The sequence below is a fragment of the Schistocerca americana genome, chromosome 2 (assembly GCF_021461395.2).
Source record: "Schistocerca americana isolate TAMUIC-IGC-003095 chromosome 2, iqSchAmer2.1, whole genome shotgun sequence".
Taxonomy (NCBI): domain Eukaryota; kingdom Metazoa; phylum Arthropoda; class Insecta; order Orthoptera; family Acrididae; genus Schistocerca; species Schistocerca americana.
The window spans coordinates 412,195,689-412,207,920 of NC_060120.1; the positions used below are offsets into that span (position 1 = coordinate 412,195,689).

Genomic DNA, 12,232 nt, shown 5'->3' on the forward strand with positions numbered 1-12,232 from the left:
TGCCTGAGGCAGGATTCGAACCTGCGACCGTAGCGGTCGCGCGGTTCCAGACTGAAGCGCCTAGAACCACGCGGCCACCACGGCATGCAAAAGGGAAACTGTTAAAATACAAATATCCTGGGGCCATTTGTTGTAATTGTTAATTCTGTCGTCGCTTCACACTCTCCCAACTCTAGTTTCCAATTGGTTCCGGAAACATCTGCCCACACCTCGTCAACAGCTCATCTCTCTCACCGAGCTTTGTGCGTAAAGGACACCTCTCACAAAGTCTTCTTTCCGGTGGAACCCTTCCCTACTTTGTTCTTCACAACTCTGCCAGTATAATCGTCGGGGTTACGAAGCTATTGCGGCCGTTTTACATTCATCAAATGTAGCTCCGTTAGCTATTCTGCATTCTACAATAGAGTTTACGAAAAGAAAAGATAAGAATTTTTTTTCCCTTCATGAGTACCTAATGATTCACGGGCTGCCGGCTGTGTGGCCGAGCGGGCGCTTCACTCGCTTCAGTCAGTAACCGCGCTGCTGCTACAGTCACAGGTTAGAATACAGCCTCAGGCATGGATGTGTGTGATGCCTTTAGGTTAGTTACCTTTAAGGAGTTCTAAGTCTAGGGGACTGATGATTTCAGATGTTAAGTCGCATAGTGCTCAGAGCCATTTGAACCATTTGAACCATTTGAATCAAGGACGAAGAATAAATTTAAGTCTATTCCGTATATTGATAAGGATAACAAAACACAGAACGATAATCGGAAACGACAGAGTAGACATCCACTGCCGAATACAGTTTTCGAGCTTCACTAACACTGTCAAAAATATCTAGAGGGTATCCCCCTATTTTGATTTATTGCCGTTGAATCGATATCACAGTGCAGACAACATCTTAACATTCTGAACCATAAAATCAATTTTCATCAATAACTTGAGACCAACGAAGTTCCGTGTTTGCGCCGTCTACACCAATACACTACAGAATCGAAACCGAAAATATCTTAGTTAATTCGAGATTTCTACCCCCACTATAAAGACGAAGAACCAGACAGGGCTCAAGTAACATTCGTAGTACGTCTCTATGGCGGTTTTTACATATATATTGACTTCCATTGATTTGGGTTTACCTGCTTTTACCCAGAAACTATTGATAGTGATATTAAACGCTGCGAACAATACGTTGATAACAGACATATTTCCTTGTGATCGATTTTTCCAGAGAAGTTGCTTGGCCATTCAACTGTGTTTGCTGGTGATGTACGTTTCAAATATCCCACTCAGCTATCTGTAGTGCGTTGTGCTTATTTAGTATGTATTTAGTATGTTATCGATTTCGGAGTTACACAACTGCAGCCTCAGGCGTCCATATGGTTGTCCAGATCAATGTACCATGGCGCAAATTCAACAACTTTATTAACGTACATAGGAGATTCAATGTGAAAGCCATGTATAAAAGACCACAAAAGACGACAGTAGCAAAGTTATACTGACGTCGAGACATACATATGAGATGCCATAGCCGTTTTTGTTCTACGCTCATTCGTTTGGTTTGTATATGACATTTTACGCAGAAGCACTTCTTTCAGTGCTTTCCTACTGTTAGGCATGTGTCTTTAATATTAACAAAGCAAAAGATTCGTAAGTATAGAACAGATCCGGCGTTGTAGTGTCTGTTAATTAGGGACTAACCGCTGGTTGCTGCACCATTCAGTGTGTTTCATTCCCGGACGAAAGTTGAGGAGCGCTGGGATGGAGGGGGAGGCACGTAGATTGTCAGTGTAGTGAAATTTGGGGAAAGCTAGTGGAGAAACAGACAGTGATGCGAAACTCACATAATAAGTGAAGGATAGTTTGTTTAGACGCCGACTTTATTTGGGGATGTCCACTATTTAACTCCATGAAGGCAGCACCCAGCACATGTCAGGTTGGCATTAACAGTACTACTTGACTGCATATGCATATGATAATAATTTCAGCTCAAGTGTGTAACCTAGATATAAATAAAGCCATCTAGTCGTGTACTCAGGGTGTCTCAAACACTGAAACGTCCCCTTAGAACAATTATACATGACTGTGCTTAAACTGACACATAATATTTTTAGCGCAACGCAATCTGACTTTCAAAAATCCCTACAAAAGAATGGCCCTGACTAAATTAACCTATACGTTTCACAAATCACTTACCTCACAAAAATCTTCGTTACTCGAACTACTGCAATACAGCGAGCGCTACTACTGCCAGCTAAATAAAAGATTCAAACTACTGAAGGCACTAACTACTGATTGGCATAGTTAGCAAATGAAAGATTTTGATAGAGAACAAACAATGTATTTACCTTAATAGTGATCAAAAGTCATAATGTATATAGCAGTTCATGACATCCAGTCTTACAAATTTCAATACTCCGCCATCTCTCTCCCCACATCCATCACTGCTGGCGGCTCACCTCCAACTGCGCAACGCTACATGCTGCTAACATCCAGCTGCCCAACACTACAATGGCAGACAACAACGCAAACTAGCCACAGACTGCATACAGAACAGCCAGTGATTTTCATACAGAGCGCTACGTGGCGTTACCAATATAAGAACCTAAAGAGCCTACTTACATAGCCACCATGCTCCGCACAAAAAATTTTACAAGTTGTTTTGGGCACTGGCCAATACATATTTGTTAAAATTTTTTCACAATTACAATAACAAAGAATTCAAATGCACACACTTATTGATACAATGTTGGTCAAAAGCTAAAATTTTCTCACAGTCCATAAAGACAGTCCTGATCGTTCATCACAGTAAAATTGCAGTGTTTTTCTCAAAGTCTGAGCAATAAAAGAAAATGCACACGGAAGTAGTGGATTTCCATGCAGTCTTGAAGAAGTAGTGTTGTCCTTCCAACGGAAAGACAGTGCTGACTCTTGACATGCAGACAGGTAATGAGCCACAACAGAGCAAACCCAAAGCAAAGTCAGTCGAAGTTTTGAAGAACATTGGTAGGTAGGTCATCACAGAGCAGACCCACTGTAGTCCTGGTAGAGATTACGGTATTGGTGGGCCACCAGAGGTGCAGACCCACTGCAGTCCTTGTAGAAATAATGGTATTGGTGGGTCATCAAAGGTGCACACCCACTGAGTCCTTGTAGAGACGGCCAGCAGCCATCTGTTGCGACTGTGCAGGTGCACAATCATCATCGAAGAGTCTTGCGGAGAATATAGCAAGTCCATAAACCACCACTTGTCCACTCACAAAAAATTTTTTTTGAATGTCCTTAGAACCAGCAGTGCTGTTATCCAGTCCTTTGCTGAATTATCAACACACGTGCATGCACTAACAGTCCCAACTTCTCACATACTGTGCATATATTATGACCAACAGAAACGTGTGCAGTGAAATGATACTTAATTTGAAGAACTGGTGTCTATACAATTATAAATTTATAGTATAGGAATACAATTATAAAGGTACAAAATACATCATTAAAGAACATAACAGTACAGATAACATTTGTAGTAACACAGGGTTTACAAAAGAATAGAAATAAACATATACATCAGTGTTACAGGAATTATGACATAAGTAAATACATAAAAAATCAGAATAACTTTTGAATCATCACCTTCACACATGAGCAATAAAACAAAACAGAATAAATAATGTCTAAGCATCTTTACGAGGTAAATAACATATTATCAGAAAAATTCTACAACAGAAATCTTATTAGCTAAACATATACAGACAGGAAAACACAAATTCACATAGTGTAGTAACACAAAAATACAGGACAGGGTTTTTTTTTTTAGTGTAATATTTGGTACTGCAGTCCAACCCAAAACTTCATTCCATAGATCGTCCCTCTTATTTCGACATTTGCTCCAGCCAAAAAAAAAAAAAAAAATTCTATCCAAGCATGCTTTCTGCATTCTGTTCACATTCTCTTTCAAAAATAGTTTTTCTCCACTGTACACTACTTTTTTGGCCAAACCATTTTCTTATAGCTTCTCAATGCATTTCTTCCAATTCATCATAGTTAGTTTCTTATATAGTCTACCCCTGCTAGCAATGCAGCAGCACAAAACAATTAATACAAACAGCAATGAAAAAAAATGGAAATTGTCAAAGCAAGCAGCAAAAAAATATAAATTACCAAAGCAATTGCAATATTACAACTAATAGAAGGCAATGTGCTGCAAACAAGAAAAATAAATCAGTAGTAAAACTGGCTTAACAGAGTAATACAAAGTGAAATTCAGTATCACTATGCCTGGCAAACAGCAGCAGCAAATGCAATAACTTATACCTAAATATGACAAAGCTCAAGCAGAAAAAATAGTACAGTAAAAATGGTCATGTGTAATACCTATGTCACATCTTAACACTAGAGTGATGCATCACAAAAACTTACTCTGCAAGAAAGTTACCAAGTCATTAAAAAAATTATTTATGCAATTCCTGTGAAGGGAAATGTCTATTGGTGCTCTCTTTTCTAAGAAAGCATATCATAAACGTATTCTTTACTGGGTCTGTAGACAGAAAATAGTGATATTAGTACATCTATTAAATTTTATAATAACCAATGCTGCAGTGCAGCTAGAAACTAGATATTAAAGAAAATGAGCAAATATGTACAAAGGAATGCATGAAACATCATTCATTAGCCATATGGCATTTCATCATCATCATCATCATCATCATCATTTAAGACTGATTATGCCTTTCAGCGTTCAGTCTGGAGCATAGCCCCCCCCCCCCCTTATACAGTTCCTCCATGATCCACTATTCAGTGCTAACATTAGTGCCTCTTCTGATGTTAAACCTATTACTTCAAAATCATTCTTAACCGAATCCAGGTACCTTCTCCTCGGTCTGCCCCGACTCCTCCTACCCTCTACTGCTGAATCCATGAGTCTCTTGGGTAACCTTGCTTCTCCCATGCATGTAACATGACCCCATCATCTAAGCCTGTTCGCCCTGACTGCTACATCTATAGAGTTCAATCCCAGTTTTTCTTTGATTTCCTCATTGTGGACACCCTCCTGCCATTGTCCCCATCTACTAGTACCTGCAATCATCCTAGCTACTTTCATATCCATAACCTCAACCTTGTTGATAAGGTAACCTGAATCCACCCAGCTTTCGCTCCCATACAACAAAGTTGCTCGAAAGATTGAATGATGCACAGATAACTTTGTCTTGGTACTGACTTCCTTCTTGCAGAAGAGAGTAGATCGTAGCTGAGCGCTCACTGCATTAGCTTTGCTACACCTCGCTTCCAGTTCTTTCACTATGTTGCCATCCTGTGAGAATATGCATCCTAAGTACTTGAAACCGTCCACCTGTTCTAACTTTGTTCCTCCTATTTGGCACTCAATCCGTTTATATCTCTTTCCCACTGACATTACTTTCGTTTTGGAGATGCTAATCTTCATACCGTAGTCCTTACATTTCTGATCTAGCTCTGAAATATTACTTTGCAAACTTTCAATCGAATCTGCCATCACAATTAAGTCATCTGCATATGCAAGACTCCTTATTTTGTGTTCACATATCTTAATCTCACCCAGCCAGTCTATTGTTTTCAACATACGATCCATAAATAATATGAACAACAGTGGAGACAGGTTGCAGCCTTGTCTTACCCCTGAAACTACTATGAACCATGAACTCAATTTACCGTCAACTCTAACTGCTGCCTGACTATCCATGTAAAGACCTTTAATTGCTTGCAAAAGTTTGCCTCCTATTCCATAATCTCTTAGAACAGACAATAACTTCCTCCTAGGAACCCGGTCATGTGCCTTTTCTAGATCTATAAAGCATAGATACAATTCCCTGTTCCACTCATAACACTTCTCCATTATTTGCTGTAAGCTAAAGATCTGGTTCTGACAACCTCTAAGAGGCCTAAAACCACACTGATTTTCATCCAATTGGTTCTCAACTAATACTCGCACTTTCCTTTCAACAATACCTGAGAAGATTTTACCCACAACGCTGATTAAAGAGATACCTCTGTAGTTGCTACAAACTTTTCTGTTTCCATGTTTAAAGATTGGTGTGATTACTGCTTTTGTCCAGTCTGATGGAACCTGTCCCGACTCCCAGGCCATTTCAATTATCCTGTGTAGCCATGTAAGACCTGACATTCCACTGTATTTGATGAGTTCCGACTTAATTTCATCCACCCCAGCCGCTTTATTGCACTGCAATCTATTGACATAGGTAGTAAAAAATATCTCTCAACTAGAATGACAGTAGTCATAATCAGGTGTATAGACATAAAAATATTTCTCGTCATTTCATTAGGCATTTCAGTAAATATCATAAATTAAGAGCTCCACAGTGTTATCAGATGTTTTCAAGTTTCAGCGTATCGTATTTGCGATGCTTTCTACAAAGGAATGTCAATAGCGAGGATAATGTCCCCCTTTTTTTTTACCTGTGCCTCTGAAAAGGCACACACTAATGGCTTTTTCTCCAGGCGTCTGACACAGCTGGCTGCTCAAGACGCATTACGTCAAGGTCACTTGGCTTTCTTACCGAAATATTTACGACACCAGTTTGCAATACAGTGATAGTCTCATATAAAAAATTTCACAGGTCTAGAATTTGCGTTACAAATCTGTAGAAACAGAATCCTGTAAATATAACAGTCCCCAATGTACCACCACTTACAAGTTTCTCATTCAGAAATAATTGAACGTTGCCTTTTTGTGAGAAGTTCCTGTTACGCTTCGTCTACCAGCAGCTATCGTGAACGTGTGTGAAACCTTATGGGACTTAACTGCTAAGGTCATCAATCCCTAAGCTTCCACACTACTTAACCCAAATTATCCCAAGGACAAACACACACACCCATGCCCGAGGGAGAACTCGAACCTCCGCCGGGACCAGCCGCACAGTCCATGACTGCAGCGCCTGGTCGGTCGCGGTGGTCTAGCGGTTCTAGGCGCTCAGTCCGGAACTGCGAGACTGCTACGGTCGCAGGTTCGAATCCTGCCTCGGGCATGGATGTGTGTGATGTCCTTAGGTTAGTTAGGTGTAAGTTCTAGGGGACTGATGACCACAGATGTTAAGTCCCATAGTGCTCAGAGCCATTTGAACCATTTTTTTGCAGCGCCTGAGACTGCTCGGCTAGTCCCACGTGGCCAGCGGCTATCGGAATTCGACAGTGGCAGAAATGTGGCCAACCGCGATTGCGTTTTATCGTTCAGTGATATTGCTAATTGATACAATGAGGCCATACAAATATGGAATCCGTGAGTTCAAGAGAGGCTCTCAGAGAGTAGGCGCGACTAGCCCCAGAGAGACAAAACACTGTTCGATCGGTCATGTAGGGTAGTACAGTCACGTCAACCACCTTTAGACTTTATTTGCAAAGAACACTCAAACGGGATACCCGACCGTGTTTGGAGAATCATATACTATTAACACAGCTCAACACAGCGACCACTGGCGCTGTTTTTCTTGACGAAGCAGACAGAAGCGCTCGACAGTGGTGCGCCAAGTGACACCTCAGTCAGCAGGAATGCCACCACACATTGCCAGACTGCATTCTTCATACGTGTACCCAGCACCAGGCGTAATGGTGCAGGGTACACAATACAACACCCGTAATTTGAACAGCAGGCGTTACATTCCTGATATCTCAAAGCCACTGGCTGTGTCCTATCTTAGAGGCGCCTGTTTCCTAACTTCAACGAGATAACGCGAGACCACAAGTTACCGTGCTGCTCTGACCTACCTCGACACAGAGGACGGAAAATGTCTAGCCATGGGTTGCGGAGATACTGGCACAGTACCAAGCGCCAGTCATTACGATCGATGAACTCTGTCATAGAGTGAAGCAGCGAGGAATGACGTACTTGTATCTCCCAGTGTATTCCCATTTAGGTCTAATCAGGCTATTGCTAGTTTGCTCCCAGAGAATAACTATTAAGAAAATACTTAAAATTGTTATTCCTTAGGTAAATATGACGTATAAAAGGTACTGCAGATGTGAAACCGTGGTCAGATGTCAGAGAGGGCCTCATGACCATAATCAGATCAGGTTAAATAGATAAATAAAACAAAAACGAATACTGAAATGAAATTTAACGATTTTACAATATTGCTCATAACAAATAAATAAATGTATTTAAAAAATTACATGCAACTACCTGCCACCCAGAATTCCAAAAATCTAAATACTAGCAAATCGAGAGACTTTCTCAGTTCTAAAAATTTGGTGAAATCAATTAGGGAATTGCCATAGAAGAGAGGATTACGAAATTCAAACTGCTGAAGGCATCAGTCTTTAAACTTGCACTAACTTCGCCCTTTAACGGCTCTGGACGTGTTAACGTGCGCACCTTTGTACCTGTCCCTGTGTGCTCTAAACGTGTCTAACCGCGCCACCAGTCCTTCTACCTGGTACTCCGAACGTGTCTAGTATTACGGGTCATTCTAAAATATTTCTGTTTTCTGATGCCACTAGCTTGTTAGGAAAGCTTGTTAGTAAAGGAAACATTGGCACTGGTTCAAACAGTGCAGTTCATGACATAATTTCATGACTTGCAGAAAATAAAGTAACACTAAATCACAGTAAGACAGATATTTCAACAAAACCCGACGTTCTAATATCACAAAATGGGCATATTGTTAGTAAAACTGAACAGTTCAGATCTATAGATGTTCAGATAGATAGTAAACTGGCGTGGAAAGCCCACGTTCACGATCTTGTTCACGGACTTAATGCTGCCATTTTTACTGTTCGAACGGTATCTGAAGTAAGTGATCGTTCGACACGAAAATTAGTCTTCTCTGCTTATTTTCATTCGCTTATGTCGTATGATATTATATTTTGCAGTAACTATTTCCATTCTGAAAGAATGTTTTTGGTTTATAAATGGGCAGTTCGGGCAATAGGTGATGTAAGTTTGTGAACCTATTGTCGACCCCAGTTCACTAGTTGGGTATTATTCAATTGGCCTCTCAGTATGTATATCTTTTAATGTCGTTTTTGTTAACAATATCAGCTTATTCTCAAGAATTAGCAGCTTCCACTCAGTTAATACTCGGCAGAAGTCCAATCTGCATTTGGATTGCACTTCCTTAACCTTGTGCAGAAAGCTGTGTAGTGTTCTGCAGCATCGATTTTCAATAAGCTACCACAATAATTCAAAACTCTTAGCAGTAATCCAAGCACTTTCAGATCGAAACTGAAGAGTTTCCTCATTGGTCACTACTATTCTGTTGGGGAGTTCTTTGAAAAATTAATCTGATTGTTATGTTATATTGTTGTTTGCGTTTACTTAAACTTATGGCTTGACTAATTTGGGTTCATAAGCATTTTATTTTAAGTGTTAGTACTTTTATGTCGTAATTTCATGCACTGACACGTTCCATGACCTTTGAGATTTGCTCCTCAATTTGCTCCTACGGAAACAGACGTGTAAATAAAAAAATAAAATAAAGTATTTCCCAACGGGAGTGGGGATTATATTTGCAGTTATTGCATACAATTCATCACTAGACCCCTTACCCAAACCACTGATATTCTCTATACCAAAGGTCCTGTAGATATTTTCAGGACAACATTTTCCTTGCAAGTGTGCCAAATGCATTTGTTCGTATGGTTCTGCGAAATCCAAATTTTGTCCACATAAATTATAGGGCTATTGTCCTCCGTATGCAATAAGTGCATAGTCATCAAAAATGTAGCTGTACGGGCGGGAATATACGTTCATTACATAAGAAATTTGCGTCAGTCGTCAAATTATCTGGACTTAAGCTCATTGTAACTTAAATGGGAAAAAGGAACCTTTCCGAGACCTCAAACTCAGTTTTGTATTGTATTGCAGCCCGTAGTGGCCATTGTCTATTGTAGTATTTTAGCATAGTCCTACAGACCACTTCTTTGTTAAAATATTCAGTATGAATAAATCTTTTTACATTCTATTCATGGCGAATTGAACACAACATTCACACCTACAGCCTATGAAGAAGCTACGATGCTGCTAACACATTACACTGCTCTTTCTGTGACTACCAACCTTTCTGCTGTCAATTAATGTGCTTCGAAAAATTAACGTTCCACCTAGCTCACTCGTCACGAGCAAGTTGGTTGAAAAACTTTAAGCCGTTAGATGTTACATGGTTAATAACAAAAGGTGGGTCGGTATCGATTGTTGAAGTAGAAATAGTTATTTCTGTTGCAAATCAATTTCAGTCTCTGCCTGACCGACATCAGTGCTAATATTAAAGACCTGAGGACTCACAAATACAAGCAGTGAAACTGCAATATCTACACTTATCCACGAAGAGTACTTGTCAGACTGAAGGTACAAATGCAACTGCCACAGGGCATTAATACTGGCACTGACGATGGTTACGCAGTGATTGAAACGGATTTGCTGCAGAAATAAAAATTTCTACTTCAACGACCTATGTTGACTCTTCTTTTGTTGTTAGTACTGTTGTAGTGGTCGTGGTGCACGCAAATCCTGATGGAGTCTCCATTACATAGTTAATACCTAATGTCTATTCGGTATAGATTTACACCAAGAACATTTGGGATAGCAGACATGTGGGATAGCAGGTATTCTACGCACAGAACATACAATATAACTCATAACTGAATGTAAAGCAGAACAAATTCAAATAGGAGAGGTAAACAAACACGCGGAAGCAGCAAATTATGACGACAAGCTAGCCTGCACCTGACACGGAAACACTGCAGGGCGAGGAGTGGACTTGGGTGACACGTAAGGGACGATATCGAGCAGTCTACTTTCGTGACAGCGACTTATAGTCGTTTCCTTACAATTGCTCGAAATTACACGGTGGAAACGGCGTGTGTGTACAGTCATGGGAAAAGGCATCTTCTAAGCAGAGGGTAGGAGCAAGTGGGGTACGAGAACCCACGTACTTCTCCTGGTTAACACTCAAATCATCCATATTACTTGCATTTTCTTTTCTTTTCAGTTTTTGCGCCACCTCTATGTCTGCTCCCTTGACGGGAGCCCATCTCGCCATGCGTTTTGTACGGCTCTGGCTGTACTTGTAAAACATGATTATTCTCTATCCACTACCATGATGCAATTTTAAGGAATCACAGTATATTTTGAGAAGGTTCATAACTGGAGTACGAAAAGGAGCTTAGATTTCTTTGCCCAACAAAGAAATTCATTATCTACGAAAATACACATGATGTACTGTATTCTATTTCAAGAGATACATAAGGCACGAGTAAAATTCATGTTGTTTACCATCAATAGTAGAAATGATGTTAATGTTTTTATTCCTAACGTTATCGGTGAACGTAGCCTACACTAGTTTCTCAAGAATCTGCAAATGTTTTGGAGGGTAATGGTACAGACACTGAATGCTGTTTTTACATGTTATAGGAATTAAGCAACGATATCTGTGACCAACAAGTGATGATTAGAATGTTCTCTACGGGGATCTGTTGCGGTGTCTTCGTATTCTGGGCGCTTGCTGTTACTACACATGCAGCTCATTATCCTATGTACCTCGCATTCACTGCTAAGCGCAACGCGTCCGGGTACTGGATTGTGAAGGTATGTAATTCACTGTTTTTTTATATCTACTGTGAATGTGTATAAATACATATCTTTCTTCAGCTAATTAACTGCCGGTCGCGCTGGCCGAGCGGTTCTAGGCACTTCAGTCTGGAACCGCGCGACTGCTACGGCCGCTGTTTCGAATCCTGCCTCGGGCGTGGATGTGTGTGATGTCCTTAGATTAGTTAGGTTTAAGTAGTTATAAGTCTACGGGACTACTGACCTCAGATATTAAGTTCCATAGTGCTCAGAGCCATTTGAAGACAAGAATTAATTTGTGTGGGTCGCTGACAGGTGTTTGTAAAGCAAATGATTCAAACTGTCGTATTGTTAAAAGAAAAGAAATAAAATTGAGGACCTAGCCACTAATTTAGAATTTCCGAAACAGAAATTTATTTTCCCGGACAGCATCGACAAACAGATTCAATTCGACGATAATAATTCACTTCTAGCTAGTCGCATCTGATGAGCATACGGTACTGATCGAATGGCGACTAAAACACAAATTACAGTCAGTTGTGAACACAGCCTGCCAGAAGTTTGTTTGCTAGGGAATGAGCAACGGCAAGTGTGCTGCTAGCAAAGTTTCCCCCCACGCGTTATCACCGTGCCACTTGGCAGCGACAGACTCGAGTGAGGGAACGAATATTGCAAATATTCGTTAACCGATGGGATTATT

General features: G+C 40.4%; 1 protein-coding gene across 2 annotated transcripts in view; it reads left to right on the plus strand.

Moving 5' to 3' along the window:
• Window positions 1-12,232, plus strand: part of LOC124595817 — a 54,339-nt gene that overhangs the window by 14,721 nt on the left and 27,386 nt on the right. For both annotated transcript variants that reach the window (XM_047134711.1, XM_047134710.1), the window contains exon 2: window positions 11,377-11,550. In XM_047134711.1, the coding sequence (XP_046990667.1) occupies window positions 11,410-11,550 (141 nt within the window). In that variant the 5' untranslated portion in view covers window positions 11,377-11,409. The remainder of the gene's footprint in view (window positions 1-11,376; window positions 11,551-12,232) is intronic.